Source organism: Oryctolagus cuniculus, chromosome 11 (genome assembly GCF_051225735.1).
Source record: "Oryctolagus cuniculus isolate XC-2025 breed Fujian yellow rabbit chromosome 11, ASM5122573v1, whole genome shotgun sequence".
Classification (NCBI taxonomy): domain Eukaryota; kingdom Metazoa; phylum Chordata; class Mammalia; order Lagomorpha; family Leporidae; genus Oryctolagus; species Oryctolagus cuniculus.
Window position 1 is genome coordinate 90,807,355 of NC_142877.1, and position 17,692 is coordinate 90,825,046.

Below are 17,692 nucleotides of genomic sequence, written 5' to 3' on the forward strand. Positions count from 1 at the left end.
ATTCCAGAAAAAAAGCAAAATATGGTAGTGTCTTGTCTTTTACAGACACAATTAAAATGGTGAAATTAAAACATGTTTATTTTTGAAATCCATGCATATGAGGAGGTCACCAAAAATTTAAAAGAAATGTATATTATGAAAATACTATTCACAGGGCAGGCATTTGAGGGAGTGGTTAAGGCATTGTTTGAGAGGTCCACATCTCATACTGGAGTGTCTGAGTTCAAGGTCTACATCCACTTATAATTCCAGTTTCCTGCTAATGTGCAGTTCGGAAGGTAGCAGGTGATAGCTCAAATAATTGGGTCTCTGTTACCCAGTGGGAGACCCAGCTTTGGCCTGGCCTAGTCCTGGCAGTTGAGGCATTAGGGGAGTAAACCAGCAGATGAAGATCTGTCTGCCTCTGTCTCTCTACCTTTCACAGAAATGAAAATAAGTATATTTTTATATTTTTAAAAATAAAAATACTATTTATGGATTTCAAAAATTTGTGTACCAAAACAAACTTTTCTTTTGGTTCTATTTTCCCACAAACTTTTTACATATAAACAACTAAAACCCATTCTCTATTCTGTATTGTGCTAAACTCTGAAAAAGAATTGAAGCATGCCAGAGGGGCTGAAGCAAATTAGCCATCTGATTTTGTCAGGTTGGGAGTTTTCTTAAACAGAGATGAGCACAACAGCCTACCATCAACAAATTCCTGGATGAAAAAACGCTAATGAACTGACACATAAACAAATATATAAAGGCAACAGGAAATAAGGAAAAGCTCTTATACCTGCAGTGATATAAAGCCACTTCGGGAAGAAATTAAGATGTCTTAAAATTATGCACTTATTACTGTTAGTAAGGGGGAAATCTTGAAGAGCGTTAGATCTCAAAGGTCCAGGAAACAAACAAAAAGGCCTCATCCAGAGCAGCTGTAAAGTACAATCCTATCAGATAAAATTACTGGATGCCATAAACTAGATATTCATTTAAAAATTAATGTGGAAAACCCTAGCCGGAGCCTAAAAGTTTTAATACTTCCTGAGACAGTACTATCTCTATTAGATATACATGAAGATGTTCATTATAGCACTGTAAATAGAGAAACTAAGAAAAGCAAGTGATGGAATCCTAATCATTCACAGTAGGATATTGCCTGAATATTTACATTTAGAAGTATGATTTAAAAAGCAGGGTAATATTTTGATATCTACTAAATAAAAACAGAAAGTAAAAATATATATACTATATTTTGAGGTGAATAAAATATGTAAGCTTATACATGAAAAATATAATGTAGTAGTAGAATTATGGGCAATACAAATACCTTTCAAATTTAGTGTGATGTATTATGGTAATATTTTAAAATAAAAATATTTAACAGGTTGGTGCTGTGGTATAGCAGATAAAGCCACCACCTGCAGTGCCGGAATTCCATATGGACACCAGTTCTAGTCTTGGCTGCTCCACTTCCAATCCAGCTCTCTGCTATGGCCTGGGAAAGCAGTACAAGATGGCTCAAGTTCTTGGGCCCCTGCATCCGCATGGGAGATCCAGAAGAAACTCCTGGCTCCTGGCTTTGGATGGGTACAGCTCAGCCGTTGCAGCCAATTCGGGAGTGAACCAGTGGATGGAAGACCTCTCTCTCTCTCTCTGCCTCTCCTCTCTCTGTGTAACTCTGACTTTCAAATACATAAATAAATATTTTTAAAAATATATTTAATGATACATAACTAGTATAACTTTATAATCCATGAAAGAACTCATATTACTATTATTAGAATGTAAGTATTTTGAAATAAACATTCAAGTTTAAGAACTGAAAACCAAATTTTGGCAGGGATTAGTACAGGATATTATTCAACAAATTCTTGTCAACTATTAGGCTGGGAGTTCATTTTTTCAATCAATACTTCCTTTTCATCTGGTTTACAAATAGAACTTCAAATGAAGAATATTCATTATTAGATCCTAATCATTTTAATATTATTAGAGTCCTAAGACCTACTTAATTTAGTTTCTTGTTCCCAGGCTTGTTCAATAGTGTGAAGTTTTTCCTTGGTAATCTCCAGTTCTTTATTTAGAGACTCCATTTGTTCTTTTAAAGATGCGTTTTCACACTGAATAAAAGAGAAACATCACTGAGAAACTACATTGTAATTTAAACCAATAATGCAAAAAATTACATTATCTTAACTTTATGAAGTATCTCTTAAATCTCACAATCTAGCATTCTACAAAATTAGAACCCTCTTCATAAAATACATAAATAAATATATAATATAAATTATTTTTAAGCAATTAAGTCCTATGTATCTAATATGTGGCCCTAAATTTCTGAGTTCAGCTCCTGCCAATGAAACTGTAGATTCATTTTGGTCAAACTGGAATATTCAAGAATTTCACAACCTTCACAGACCAGTGCTTACCTCCATCATTCACACAAACACTGTTGAACACCCCTAGCATGTCGTCAGTGACAGGTGTGGGATGTTTATGGTGGAAAGACAGACAAAATTCTGTCCTGCCTAAACCTCATCATGTAGTATCTGTGTGCACATGTGTGTGAAAAGAGGTAAAGAGCGCTTGCAAGGCAGCATATAAGAAATAGATAAACAAACAATCCATTAAAATGTCAAGATTCAGAAGCAAAAAAACAGGGTACCTGTCCCTGAGGCAGAGATTAATAAAAGGAAGTATATTTAGACAAAGTAGTTGAAGAAGGTCTTCACCACCAAAAAGGTGGACTTAAGTTGACACCTAAGAAATGAGAAGAAGCTAATCTTGACAGGAAATCATACAGGGAGAAGAGTATGCTTTGGTAAACTCAGATGCTATAAAGCAAGAATGAGTCTGGAGGATTAGAAGACATGAGAGGGTCCAGTGGCTATAACAGAACTATATGTAAGAGAGGCATATTCACAGAATGAATGAAACTTAGAATACTTTACTCTTCTATCTCCACAAAAAGAAAAGATGAGAACTTATGGGGCTTATGTGTTCCATGCTTTTACTTTAAGAACTTGGTTGAAGAAGATTTGAGGGGTCAGTCTTATGGCACAGCAGGTTAAGCTAGCTCCTGTGACACCAGCATCCCAAATGGGTGTCGGCTCAAATCCCAGCTGAGCCACTTCCAATCTAGCTTCCTGCTAATGTGCCAGGAAAGCAGTGGAAGATGACCCAAATGTGGGAGATCCAGATGGAGTTCCAGGCTACTGGCTTCAGTCTAGTGGAAACCTGGCTGTTGCAATTGAGAAGTGAACCAGCGAATGGAAAATCCCTCCTCCTTCTCTCTGTACCTCTATTTTGCAAATAAAATAACTAATTTAAAAAAGGCAAAATAATTTCTTCATCTATGAAATCAAACCATTCATATTTATCTTTAAAAAAAAAAAAGAGATCTGACTCAGTTAAATTATGCAAGTAGGTTAGGAGGATGACCTAGATGAAGTCATCCTATTCTGAAATGATGAACAGACTTTATCATATTGATATTCAAAACCAAAATGTTTTAGAAATATAATCATAAATTATACCTGTTAAATTTACATAAACAGAGGCAAACTTTAATCAATTAAAATCTGTAAAAATCTTCCCACATAATCACTGAAGAAAAATTACTAACATTCCAAGGGTCAGCAATTACACAAACTTACCTCTAGGTGTTCCAAGTTATTTGTTCTTTGAACGAGCATATTATCCTTTTGTAAGATGTCCCTGTACTTAGCAGTCAGTTCATTGTATTGTTTGTTGGCCAATTCTAGTTCAGATAAAGCAACACTGTTGTCTATAACTTTTTGGAGAGCTGCAATCTTGAAAATGGCCATTTCCTATGTGAATAAGGATACACTGAATTACACTGGCGTATTTTTTTCAGGTGAAGCACTAGCCATTTCTGAGAAGCCTAAAACAAGATAATGCAGCTGAGGGGCCAGCGTCGTGGCACACTAGGTTAATCCTCCACCTGCGGAGATGGCATCCCATATGGCTCCTGGCTTCGGAATACTGTTAATAAGTATAAAGATTTTGCAATTCCTAATGAAAAACTTGAGTCAGGCAACAATCATCAGTGGATGCTAAAACCATTAGGAGGATGTTTGAAGAATTAGTCATTTACATAATATTATCAAATTATCAGTTATTAAGTCCCTTAATAATGAAAGAATGTTTGTCCTCCATTTAAAATAGTAATCTAATGCAATGTTCCATCTCTTGAAGTGATGCTATATAAAGTATAGAACATTGCTTACTAAGTATTTTTTCCAAAATGTTCACCCAGAATCTAACCAAGGCTTCAGAGTTAACTTTTAGTAAATACAAAGGATAGAGGAAAAAGTAAAATGGCACAAATTATGTCAGATTAATCTTCAAAAATGTTCAGAGTAAAAGGGGGATTCTAGATTAAAATGATTTATGACATGTAAAATCCAAATTCAATAAATGCATGATGCTTTAATGGAACCTGGAACAACTTAGGAATGATGAATATAGTTTGGCCGTTAGGGAATTATCAATTTTATTATGCTTAATAAAGTTATTGTTAGTATGTAAATTTTAAAAAGGTATTATTTATTTGTAAAATATTTAGAGGAAAAATGTCCACAATTTAAATATTACTACAAAAAATAAAAGAAGCAATCATGGCAACATGTTAATAAATACTAACTACTGGCTATAGCAATAGTTAATAGGTGGTAGTGTAGACAAGGCCAAGTACAAGAATCACACCACACACAACCAGTCTCAAAAATGGCACAGAAATAGCATCAAAAAATCACAATCACAAAGATAAAAATCTTTTATGGAGGTGGAACCTAGGTTCCTGAGGAACAAGTGTTTTGCCAACAGTATAAGATGAGCCTGAAGAAGATACAGGTCAGCAACACCAAGATAATGAGTGTATGTGCCGAAGTTATCAAGACTCTTGTCAAGCCTAAGGAAGTTAAGGCCATGATCCCAAAGAGTGTCATCTGCAAGCTTGATTGATGTGCTTACATCCCCCACCCCAAACTTGGGAAGCATCCTTGTGCCAGAATTGCCAAGGGTCTTTGGCTGTTCCAGTCAAAGATCAAAGTAAAGGCCTAGACTGAGCCCCCAATTAAAGCTAAGATCAGGGCTCCGTCAAGGCCTTGACCCAAACTCAAATAAAGGCAAAGACCCAGGCTCAATCTAAGCCCAAGGCCGAGGTCAAAACCAAGCCCATGGCCCAGGTTCAAACCAAGGTACAGGAAGCACCTGGTACCTACAGCCCCAGTTCCTGTTCAGGCTCTTCCCAGAGGTGCTCAATCCACCAGGAAGGCTTCAGAGTAACAGGCTTTGTCTGGCAATGTAAGGACAGAAGGCCTGGTGTGATCCCTGGGCTGTTGTCTACATGGAGCTAGTATCTTTCTGTGCTGTTTGCACAAATAAACCTGAGATAGGATCTCTGAAATATTTATATTTCAGTTAAATATTTATATTTATTAATCTGTGATGAGTATTTATAATGCTATATCTTTTGCATATTTGAAAATTTTTTGTTGAAAACAAAATAAATATCAGATATACCTTAAATCTTTGCAAACATCCAATTTTTTCACAAACTTCAGCTTCCATTGACATCAATTCATTCTTCTGTTTGCCATTTTCTTTTCTAAGTTTTCGTTCCATTTCTACTAAGGTTGTATACTGCCTTATGAGTGACTTTTCATTTACTTGCAAGACAGTGATTCTTCTACTATTTTCTGAAAGTGTTTTCTTCATTTCATCTGAATCCATTTGAAGAGCACTGAGCAAATTCTACACACAGACAAAAAATATTGATATTATCCTTATTAAATCTAACTATCTTAATTTGTACTGTAGATATTAATGTTGAAAGTGCTATACCCACATTATATTCTTTTACTTTTATAGCATCTTGTTGGATTTGATCCTCGAGTTTTCTCTTTTCCTCTTTAATTGCTTCAGATTCTGTTTTCCAGGTCTCCTTTTCACTAAAAATCAAAACAAAACCAAGCAAATGCCAATACAATAAATCTAATAAAATGCCTAACCAACAGAAAATTTTAGATTACAAAAGTTTAAAGTTTTTGTGGGGCTGCTGTTGTGGCACAGAGGGTAAAGCTGTAGCCTGCAATGCCAGCATTCCATATGGGTGTTGGTTCGAGTCCTGGCTGCTCCACTTCCTATCCAGCTTCCCTATAATGGCCTGGAAAAAAGCAATGGGACACCTGGAAGAAGCTCCTGGGTCCTGGCTTTGGCCTGGTCCCAACCTTGTGGCCATCTGGAGAGTGAACCAGCAGACAGAAGGTCTCCCTGTCTCTCTCTCTCCCTCTTTCTGTCTCTCCTCTATAATTCTATGAAATCAATACATTTTTAAAAAAGTTTAAAGATTTCTTAAAGTTTCTGTATCTGAAAACACAAGAAGTTATATTTTTCATCATTTCATTTGTTTTTAATAAATGCAAGCTAACAGATATTTTATCAATTTATTTTCAGCCATCCATGATTCATCCTCTAAAAAAAATTATAAATACATCTGAAGCTAAGTATTGTAAACATGTTACTGAAAATAGGAAAGGGGGTGAGTGTTTGACAACAGTGAGTGAGAGACTGATCAGGAAACCTGCATTCAATATTGGAGTGCCTGGGTTCAAGCACCAGCTGCAATTCTGATTCCGAGTCCCTATGAGTATACTCGCTTAGAAGCAGCAGTGATGATTCAAGTACTTGGGTACCTGCCTTCTGCATAGGAGCCTGGCTTAGCACTAGCTGAAGGGGCATCTGGTAAGTGAACCAGTGGGCACAAGATCATTCTCTCTCTGCTCTTCAAAAAAAAAAAAAAAAGAGCTCACTAGGCTAATCCTCTGCCTGTGGGGCCGGTACTCCGGGTTCTAGTCCCGGTTGGGGTGCTGGTTCTGTCCCAGTTGCTCCTCTTCCTGTCCAGCTCTCTGCTGTGGCCTGGGAGGGCAGAGGAGGATGGTCCAAGACCCTGGGCCCTGCACCCGCATGGGAGACCAGGAGGAAGCACCTGGCTCCTGGCTTCGGATCGGCACAGCGCGCCGGTAGCGGCCATTTGTGGGGTGAACCAATGAAGGGAAGACCTTTCTGTCTGTCTCTCTCACTGTCTAACTCTGCCTGTCCAAAAAAAAAGAGGACACAGTAAAATAATCAATATCCTAAACTAAATCAAGAAATCAAGTCTCAATATTTTGAAATTATTCTTAAATTTGAGTGTTAAATATTTACAAAATATTTAGAATGCAAAAAGCAATGTAAATCATTACATTTAAAAGAAAGCTTGTAAAGGACACAGGATTTCAGTCAGGAAGAATAAGTTCAAGAGATTGTTGTAAATCATGGTGTTTAGCGTTAGTAACAGTATATAATATACTTGAAAATTGCTGAGAATAGATTTTAAGTTGTTCCCACCACACACACACACACACGATATGTGAAGCAATGCATGTGATACACAGCATAACTTAGTCACTCTACAAAGTACACATATATGAAACCATTATGTTGAGGACTTCCAGTAAGACGGTAGCTAAGATCCCCACAGAGACTCTTGTAACAGTTATTCATGCACCAATTTACCTACAAGAGCTGGAGAAGTCAGACAAGAGACGACAGTGCCTGATTTTGATGAAAGAAAGAATGAACTAAAGAAGGCAAGAAGAGTCACCTGTGTCAACTTTACCTCAATTCTGAGCTGTACAGCTTGGAAAGAGATGCCTCCCTCTTGAGGGCTGGAGGGAGAGGAAATTAACTCCAGATCTAGTACCAAGACCAGTATCAAGCCTACCATAATGAAACTCAGTGCCATACAGAACTCCATGGCTCATACCTGCAAGACATCTCTGCACACTGAGCCTCTGGATTTGCATCAGCCATGTGGCTAAGGAAGTTGCTCAAGCCCTCTTTCCACTGGACAGTGGGCAGGAAAGTGAACAAATGACATTTGCATTCACTGAGATAATGATGGCCTTATAAAGAAGGGAACTAGACATAGCATCTGCCATTGCATGTCTCAAGATCAACCCTGAACCAAGAGAAACTCCACCTGGCAGGAAAAGGCTATGCATAAAGAGTCCCAGCAGTCCTCACTCTTGGCAAAGACACCTGAGGTATTTACTGCTGTAAAACCCTGGGGCCCTAGCAGACCCTGAAGCAATTTGGAAGCTGCTGGGATACCATACCACTGCATTGTCCCAGAGAGAGAGCCTAGCCAACCTTGTACCCTATTACACCCAGTCTCTTGCAGTATGGGGCCAGCCTGAAGCCCCACCCAACTAAGGTCTTATGAAGCAACCACTCCCAGCAGCTCCACAGCAGGGTCCCTGTAAGCCAGCCAGGAGCCCTGCCTGCTCACCCATAAACCTGGGTGGTACACCCTGAGGGTCTTGGCCTATAGAAGCTCTCCAAAAATGGTTGAAGGGCCAGTATTGTGCCAAAGTAGTTTTGAGCCCCAGCTGCCCAATTTTTGATCCAGCTCCCTGCCGATGCACCTGGGAAAGCAGCAGAAGCTTGCCCAATTTTTTGGGCCCTTGACACCCACATGGGAGACTTGGATGAAGCCCCTGGCTTCTGGCTTTTGCTGGCTAGTGCTAACTGTTGCAACTATCTGGAGAGTGAATTAGTAGATGGAAGATCTCTCTTGCTCTGTCTTTCCCTCTCTCTCCATAATGCTTTCAAAATAAATAAATAAATTTTTAGGTTAAAAAAAGAGGGAAAGAATCAGGGACAAGGCTAAAGCATATGAATTTTGCTTGTTATTTTCATTATGATCAAGAATATACTGCAATTATTTTCATAAAGTTTTGCTAACACCCATGCCTTAGTACCTTAGATAATCTTTATATAATAAGCTTTGTTGATGACGAATTACTGCAAATTTTCTGTTATAGTCTTCAAGAGAATCTTCTAAATTCTTCAACTTACATTCTTTATTTTCCAGTTCCTAAAAAACATTTTAGATACAAGAATTAAAAAAAATCATCAGCATATACTTTGAATTTGAACATATAAATTCATATTCTGGCAAGATTATAGAATACATATAAAAAAGAAAAGCCATAAAGTTCATAAGCAGCACAGATATGTTGATACTGTGATATGTTGAGCATTCTAGTTTTAGGCACATAGAATAAGACCATATACATTAAAAAGGAGTACTATGCAAAAGGTAAACTTCCATATTCTATCACAGTCACAGTAAACACACAAATCATCAAATACAACAGTTACCATAAGCACAACCCTTTATGAGATAGATCAAAGACTTACAAACTTACCATCAATTACTCAGCCACATACTCATTTGTGAATATATACATTCATACCTCCATTCAAATTATCCCTTCAGGTTATTTAAAGATGAAAAAATTGAGACTTAAAAATGATTAAACAACTTAATCAGTATTTAAAAGAACTCACTAATACACCTTTGGCAACCCTTTACCAAGTATATATGTCAGTTTTGGGTCCTGGGTGCCTTTCATCTAGGCAGATCCAACATTTGAGGTATACTCTGAACTCTGCCACCTCCCTCCCTCTGTGCTGCCTTAGGATAGAGTCCAAGTACCTGTTTGCCACTGTGGACAAGGTTTCAGAATACCAAGGAGTACACTCTAATCTATCATGATACTTCTCATTTTTTACATAAAGGTGGAAAAACATGAATCATCTCAAATGATACAGCAATGTGAAACTGCCATTACTTGTTAACAAAGTCCCTCTATTGTAATTTTAGAGTGCTAAAATTAGAAATTTAAAAGTAGTGCTATAACAATATACATTATAATGTTCTGATACATAATTAAAAGTTGTCCCTACCTTACTTGGATTACATACAAATTCAAATATTCAGAAAAAGATAATTAATGTAATTTCCAAATACAAAACAGCATTTTTTTCATAATCAGAGCTCAAATACCAATGGATTCACCAATGGGTCATCTAGCAGAGGAAAACAGTGGTACTTAGAGCCAAAAACATTTTCAATGCTTCTGAGTACATTTTTACAATTATTCTAGTAGTGTGTGTGACACTGTAAATATTCCAACTTTAAATGAAATAATAAAAAGCATCTCTAATTAGGCCATTCATAATGGCCACGACATAGACAGCAAAACAGAGACACAAACACAAAGCAAGAAGTAGAGCACACTTTATAATTTACTGATGGATTAATTAACATTTTACAACATAAATGAAAGAAAAAATAGCAGGCCATTTGACTTGAGATTTTTTTTGTTCTTGCAGTTAACACAAAAAAGAAGACAAGTCCACTAATGATGCAAAAAATTTTGTAAGCATTGTTCTCTTGGATTGCTGTTCCAACCAGCAATAAATAGAAGTGCTCATCTTATTTATATATCACTATTTCATAGTAGCTGCTTGTTGTTCTACATGTCAGACACATTTCATACAAATGATATGCATATAAACAAAATATATGAACCTGCCTCTAGCGCAGATGAATGGTATAAATTGTGTCTATAGTATCCCCTCTAATATAAAAATCTAATAATATATTTCACCATTAATATTATGAGAACTAAAAGGACTATATGAAGAATAAATTAAGAAATATACTATCCATGATTTTTGTTATTCACATGCATAACTTTCAGTACCTGTAAAAGATGTATTAAATATTCATTCTGAGAATTAATAATATTGGCACTAGATGGTGTTATCCCATCAGGTAAGTCTATTCCTTTAAAAACCACATTGGATCCTTCTGATTTTCGTAAAAGACTGGTTTCTTTTTCAAGATGATCTATCTGGAAACAAACAATCTGGTATGAGACTCACATCTCTTAAATCCAAAAAAAGACAAACAAAAACACAGTAATTCATACTTAAAACTTTTCCTACTGAATATTTTTTAAAATTAGATACATGGATGACTTGCCAAGAATTAATTACACTTTAATTTCTACTTAGAAATTCCTTAGAATTTCTGTATCCTTTCTTATATTACAAGTCATTTATTTTCCACTTAATTTCACAAGGAAAATCCAGTTTTCTTAATGTTGAAACAATTAACTCCAAAGATATTTTCTCATAGAACAGTCTTTAAAAAATATTAAAAGTTTCCTATTACTGTTCTTATGGTTAGCATTTTCTTTTATTTCACAAAATTCACCTTTAAATTTGCTTTTGCCAACTGTTGGGAATAATTTATAGCCTCCTTCCGGGATTCCCTGAGTTCTTGTCTTAACTCTTCATTCCTTCCAGTAAGTTGATCAACTTGAGCTTTCAAATGCAAACTGGCATCAAAGATTCCTTCTGCGTTCTTTGATTCAATAGCCTAGTATTTTTATATTAGAAATATGAGGAAAACAGTAAAATGGTATTTTAAAAAATCTACCTTAAATTAAAATTAACATTAAAATTTTTCATTCCCATTGAGAGGTATACAACATATGCCAATTATATTTCACATAAATAATTTTGTTTACAAAATTTTAGCTTATATTACCAAGCATAGTAATTATTTCATTATAACAAGTAACCTCTATGTTTAATCTTCAAAAACTAGTAGACTAGAAAAACAACCAGGCAACAATAAGATGACTAGAATTCAAATTTTAACCAGCCTCTTACTAGCTAAGCAAGTAACTTAAGAAGTTTATAAGTTAGTTTCTTTGTCTCTAAAGAAGAAATAATGTTAGATCTGCACATTTCACTAGATTTTTGTAGTCAAAATGAGGTAATAAGTGGATATGCTGAAACTATGCAACATCTAACATCCATAAGCAAAAGAATAAAATACCTTTACACTCAGGTAAGTGGATTTTTCATTGCAACTTCACGTATACATAATTTAAGTATACATGATATTAAAATTGCTTACACAGTATTATCCTAGAACAGAGGTGGGAACATCCAGTCCACAAGCCACATAATACCTATGAAATCATTTGTTCTGGCCCTGCCATGGCAACCACAGCAGGAGTTGAGGTCTAATAAATCCATAGCTGGCTAATTTTTAAGTTGGTAATTTTGTATGGCCTTCAATGATGCTATAAATATGCCAATGGATCTTGGCAGAAAAAAGGTTCCCCACTCCTGTACTAGAGAAATGAATAAGCAAAGTATGATAATATACTATCTAGCAGTAATGATTAAGCAAAGCATAACACAATCTTATCAGAGAGTAATTAATAAGAAAAATAATATGACGTAATATCAGAGATGCTTCATTACCTCAAAATCTCCAATAATGGCATATATAAATATACATTTACCACATATATCTATGTACTACATACACATATAGTTACACTTTATAAGAAATATATAGAACAAACTGTTAAGTGCAAAATAAACCTTCAGAAATGAAGACAGAAGATAAATAAGGTAATGTGAGTAAAAACAAATATAATCTACTCAGGAGGGTGATCTGGATTTATCTCTAGGCAGTAGATTCACAATAGTAAGCTTTACCAGAAGCACATGCAGGACACCTTGCCAAGTAAGAAGCTATACTAAACAAAAGGAGAGCCAAGAATATAGGAGTAGGCAAAAGGGGATACTCTGACAACAAAGTAGTCTAGTTAGTTGTCTTATTGAGGAACAGTGCCTATCTACATGGACTTTTGGTAAAAAGAGATGGAATTAGATGGTAGTTGGGGGAACTTAAAAATATCCTATAGTGACAGAAAGCAAACCAAGGCACATACTCCAGAATTATCGTGCCTGAAGAGCCGTGGATTCTGCAAATTTTTTAGAGGAAGTATTGTGGGTGATTTGTGATGATCAGACAAGGGCACACAGATAAGAAAAAACAACGACAACACAGGCTAAAAATAAATGAACTCTGTGGAAGCAATGGTCCAGGGAAGGCCCAGAGAATGTCAAAAGAAATAGAAAGTAGGATTTTATGAGCTATTCATGTGTTTGTATTTGGTTACCAAGTAGAGGCTTCCTTGGAAAATCAAGTGTGAACTGGAACACATTACCAGTATTGGACAGCATCATAGACAAAAGATATTCACAGAGAAAACCATGAAGAATCATTTTAGACATTCAAAATGACAGAAGTAACATAAAGTCACCAACCAAAGAAGGAAAGTATGAATAATAAAGACATTGAAGGAATCAAATGGTTCTCATAAATGTCATCAAATGATTTTTTTTTTTTTTTTGCTTCAGGAAGTCTGAAGATACCAGTATCACTGTCACTATCTGCTATCAATTAGAGCGCTACTAAAGAATTCAATTGCTGATTAACCATGTATTAAAAAAGCAATTTATGAAGAACAAGAACATTTTTCTATTCAAGTACAAATTTGAAACACAATATAATAATGTATGCTAGACAAGTTTGGATAATAGAAGTGATATACAATTAAATATTAAGAATTTAAAATGTATATTGTATTCAAGTTTCTGTAACACACAATCATTTAATACCATAGGACTCTTAAGTCCTCATATGATAAACATAAATAGCATATTTATTAAAAGATTTATTTATTTATTTGAAAGGCATAGATACAGAGAGGCAGAGGCAGAGACAGAGAGAGAAGTCTTCATTGTTAATTCACTCCCCAAATGGCTGCAACAGCAGAGTTGGGCTGATCTGAAGTGAGGAGCCAGGAGCTTTCTCAGAGTCTCCTAAGTTGATGCAGCGACCCAAGCACTTGGCCATTCTCCACTGCTTTCCCAGGCCACAGCAGAGAGCTGGATCAGAAGTGGAGCAGCCAGGACTTGAACTGGCATCCATATGGGATGCCAGCACTTCAGGTGGAGGCTTTACCCACTATGCCACAGTGCCAGCCCCATAAATAGCATATTATCTGACAACTAAGGTCTCTCCTGTAGCAGTAAACAGGGTTTTAAATATTTAAAATAAAGCTATTCTATTTTACTTTGAGTTCCATCACCTAAGTTCCTAACAGACTTAACACTCCACATATAACAAAGGAATACATCGCTTCTCAGCCTTTTGGCTAAGATCAAGTGTAGTATAACAAAGGAATACAAAAAACTCTTAAAGGTTTTTGAAAATCAATAAAAGTAAGCAGATGTTGGAGGGGGAGTTGAAACCTGGTAGACAGAATCAGAAAGATGTCACTTTGACATCATAAGGCTTTATGCTGAGGACAGACCACAATTGCCGTGTCCTATATTGTCTTTCTGGTCCAGAAAACCAGAATGTAGAGCCAAAGCCACAGGAAAGTGAGTGAGGAATCCTAACAATGACAGCTAAGTAAAAGGAGCTCAAAATTCTGTGTAAAAACTCTTGTCAGATTTCAGGCTGAATTTTGAAACAACAGAATGGAGTGACAGCACAACATAACAGTAAATTTGAAGACAGATTAATAACAATTATCCACTATTAGAAAAAAGATGATAAAAGATAAAGGGGAAAGTGAACAGAGCCTCAGCACCTGTATTGACAGTATCAAAAGACCTAAGACACCTATCTCTGTAGTCCCAGAGTGAGGCTTAAAACATAACTGAAGAAATAACGGTAGAAAACTTCTCAACTTTGGTGAATAGTGAAAGTGAAGATTCAGGATACTCAGCAATCCCGAAAAGTACAGACACACACACAAACACACCCACACACACACAAGCAAAATAAGGTAAAAATCAAATATAAAGTACTGTAGCAACCTGATGAAAATTATACATTTCTTACAGGACAACAACTATTCAAATGACTGCAAATACTTTATCAGAAGCAATGGAGAACAATATATAGTGCTGAGAGAGGGGACATTAACATAAAAAAAACTTACATTAACTAGTCTTTCCAGACTAGGGATAATTAAAGATGTTTCTCCACCTTTAACATCAGGATCTTTCTGTATTTCCTTAATTGCTTGCAATATTTCTTTCATACCTTCTTCAAGTTGCTTATTCTCTTCAAGTAATTCTTTCACTGTAATAACATATTTTTCTCATTGAATGACTAGATCTTTTTCATAATTTACACTATACCACACTGATGATGAACATTTCAGAGAAAAAAAATTACTGGGAAAATGCAAATGTGAATAAAGAAAGCAATTCATCTATAAAGCTAAATGCTGGTTCAGTTAAGTGACAGACCTAGTTACATACTTCTCACAGCTGAAATAAATTGTTAGCATACTTTTGCCTTACCTTAAACCATGCTTTATGTTAAAAATCTTTTGATGTTTTCTAGCTCCAGAGATCGAAAAATAAAAACTACACACAGAACTTCAAAAAAATTCAAATTAACACCATTCTCTGACAATGAAATAGCAACAAAAATCAACCGGATGAGTGAAATATTTAAGTATAATGATTACAGAGAAAATTAAGACAAATTAAAAAACAAAAAATGTATTAAACATTTTCAGGTCCATAATGATAAATACAGGAATTCAAAGAGGTATAGAATAATAAGAGACAAGAGTAACTTACATTTATTCTGAAATTTGGCTATTACTGTCCTACATCTTTCCAAGTCTCTTTCCTTTTCAATTAGTTCTCTTGAAAGAAATTCATTCTGAACAAAACATGGAGAACAAAATTGATTTTTTAAATAAATATGACCACAGTCTGTAATTTTCAGGTTTAGAAAAGTTTGATCAAGTAAAGTATAATACAACAATAATTTTTAAAAGCTATAGACACAGTCGTAACCACAAAAATAAAATTTAAAAAGCAAAATGTGTGGTGATCTTCCTCCCACAAACTCCCTCCCCCAACCTCTATTGCGAAGGCAAAGAAAAGAAATACAAGCAGAGTTTTCGCATTCAGTATGACAATCATCTCTTTTAATGGTGTGCCTTTACACTACCTGTTCTGCCTGGCTTCTATGACGTTCAAGCTCTATTTCTGCATTTCTACTCTCTGCTTCTTTGATTAATAAATCCTGTGCTATGATTTCATTCTAAAGAAATATTCAATAAATTAGGCAAATCAGTAAGTTCATATCAAATGTATTGCATTTTTAGATTTTTTAAAAAACAGAACGTGTATAAAAGTATTAGTATTCAAAAAAATTTCTCATATTTTTATAAACATTTGTTAGAGAAGTCTCAAAAATGGAATCCCACAAAATAATTAGGAGGAAAGCTCACCTGAGATCTAAGAAATACTACTTCTCTCCGTAGCTGTTCTATAAGATTTTCAAGTGGATCTATCTGAGATAATTTTGACTGTGCAGTAATTGGCATAGAATCCAGAAGATTAACTTCAAGTTCACTTTTTAAAATTCCTGTTTGTTTGGGTATTTCACTTTTTCTTATATCCTTTTTCAAACTGACATCAACATACTTTTTTGGGGTATGAACCTGTTCATCTTCTGATGTTGCTACTTGTGATTTATCTATGATTGCTCCTTTATCATTAATTTGTTGACAAAATACTGCAGATTTTTGCCTAAGTGATAACTTCCTCATTAAGTCTGAAGCTGTTGATAAAGCTTGAAAAGATGAATCACTTTTCTGTTTGCAACTAGTCTTCTCTAGTGCTTGGTGGCTTCTTGACTCTTTCTTCATACATTCATCAGAAGGAGAATATAAATAGTCATCTTCATGGCTCTCCCTACTAGAGGTACTAACTAGTGATTCTAGATTTCTCACAGACTGTAGACATGGTGCTTTAAGAATCTCTCTTATTGTAATAGTTTCTGGAGTTGAATTAGTATCTTTTACTTGCATGGATGAAGAATGTCTAGTTAAAGAGACAAAACGATCCACTCTACTTTCTATTCTATGCTGAATTTCAGATAACCTTCTTGATAATGATCTTAGGGTCACATTGTCTTCTGGCTCATCCTGACTTGATTGTGGAATACTGAATGATGGCCTCCTATGCAGCATCTCTATTTTATCTGAACTCCTAATCTGTATTCAGAGTAAATAATGTTTCATTAATCAATCTGTGAATCAACAGGTCATTTAAATAAGAAGACATTTTCTCCTGCTTATTTAACAACTACAAAAAGTGTTCAAAATAAGATAATGGAGATAAAAATAGAAGCACTGAAAAAACATTTTTATTCATTCTCTTTGCCACAGCAATATTTTATTGTTTACCTTTGATTGTGTTTCGCTCATACTTTTGAGGCTCATGAAATCCAGTTTTCTTTCTCCTATTCTGTATTCTTGGGGAAAGTTTTCAGATAGGTTCAGGTCCTCAGTGGTTAATCCTGTATTGAGAAAAATGTAGCAATAAAAGATTAAAAGTTATTCTTCTATTAAAATCTAGTTTTTAATTGTTAAAAACTAGAATCAACTTTTAACCCAAGCATAAGGTGGAATAACTATTTCCTAAATCCTTTATCTATGTTTAGTCAACACAACCTTCTGATTTACCTCACTTTTAAGAAACTATTAACAATATGAAAAGTTAAATTATAAGGGATCGTAGCAGGTAAAGGCTCTGCTTGTGGTGCCGACATCCCACATGGGTGCCAGTTCGAATCCTAGCTGTTCCACTTCTGATTCGGCTCTCTGCTATGGCCTGGGAAAGCAGTGGAAGATAGCCTAAGTCCTTGGGCCTTGCACCCATGTGGGAAGACCTGGAGGAAGCCCCTGGCTCCTGGCTTCAGATCAACATAGCTCTGGTCATTGCGGCCAATTGGGGAGTGAACCAGCAGATGGAAGACCTCTCTCTCTCTCTCTCTGCCTCTCCTTCTCTCTCTGTGTAACTCTGACTTTCAAATAAAAAAATATATCTTTAAAAAAAAAGTTAAATTTTGAATTTTATCTTCTCTTAT

The 17,692-nt window shown here is 35.5% G+C and overlaps 1 protein-coding gene and 1 pseudogene across 9 annotated transcripts in view; one reads left to right on the plus strand and one right to left on the minus strand.

Annotated features, from left to right (window-relative positions):
- The window catches only part of CEP290 (centrosomal protein 290), a 91,136-nt gene that overhangs the window by 51,674 nt on the left and 21,770 nt on the right, over positions 1 to 17,692 (minus strand). For 4 of the 9 annotated variants that reach the window (XR_016216230.1, XM_089307552.1, XM_089307551.1 and 1 more), the window contains 11 exons: positions 17,010 to 17,122; positions 15,767 to 15,859; positions 15,388 to 15,472; positions 14,736 to 14,878; positions 11,129 to 11,293; positions 10,614 to 10,763; positions 8,820 to 8,935; positions 5,864 to 5,966; positions 5,539 to 5,769; positions 3,648 to 3,821; positions 2,000 to 2,111 (listed from right to left, as the gene is read on the minus strand). Coding sequence is in view for 8 of the 9 variants with exons in the window: in XM_089307552.1 (XP_089163678.1) it covers positions 2,000 to 2,111; positions 3,648 to 3,821; positions 5,539 to 5,769; positions 5,864 to 5,966; positions 8,820 to 8,935; positions 10,614 to 10,763; positions 11,129 to 11,293; positions 14,736 to 14,878; positions 15,388 to 15,472; positions 15,767 to 15,859; positions 17,010 to 17,122 (1,485 nt within the window). In the remaining variant the exon portion in view is untranslated. Of the gene's footprint in view, positions 1 to 1,999; positions 2,112 to 3,647; positions 3,822 to 5,538; positions 5,770 to 5,863; positions 5,967 to 8,819; positions 8,936 to 10,613; positions 10,764 to 11,128; positions 11,294 to 14,735; positions 14,879 to 15,387; positions 15,473 to 15,766; positions 15,860 to 16,049; positions 16,818 to 17,009; positions 17,123 to 17,692 lie in introns of all 9 variants that reach the window. The other 5 variants (XM_089307553.1, XM_070052680.2, XM_089307554.1 and 2 more) reach the window with 2 other exon arrangements.
- Positions 13,921 to 14,003, plus strand: LOC127491266 (U2 spliceosomal RNA; annotated as a pseudogene).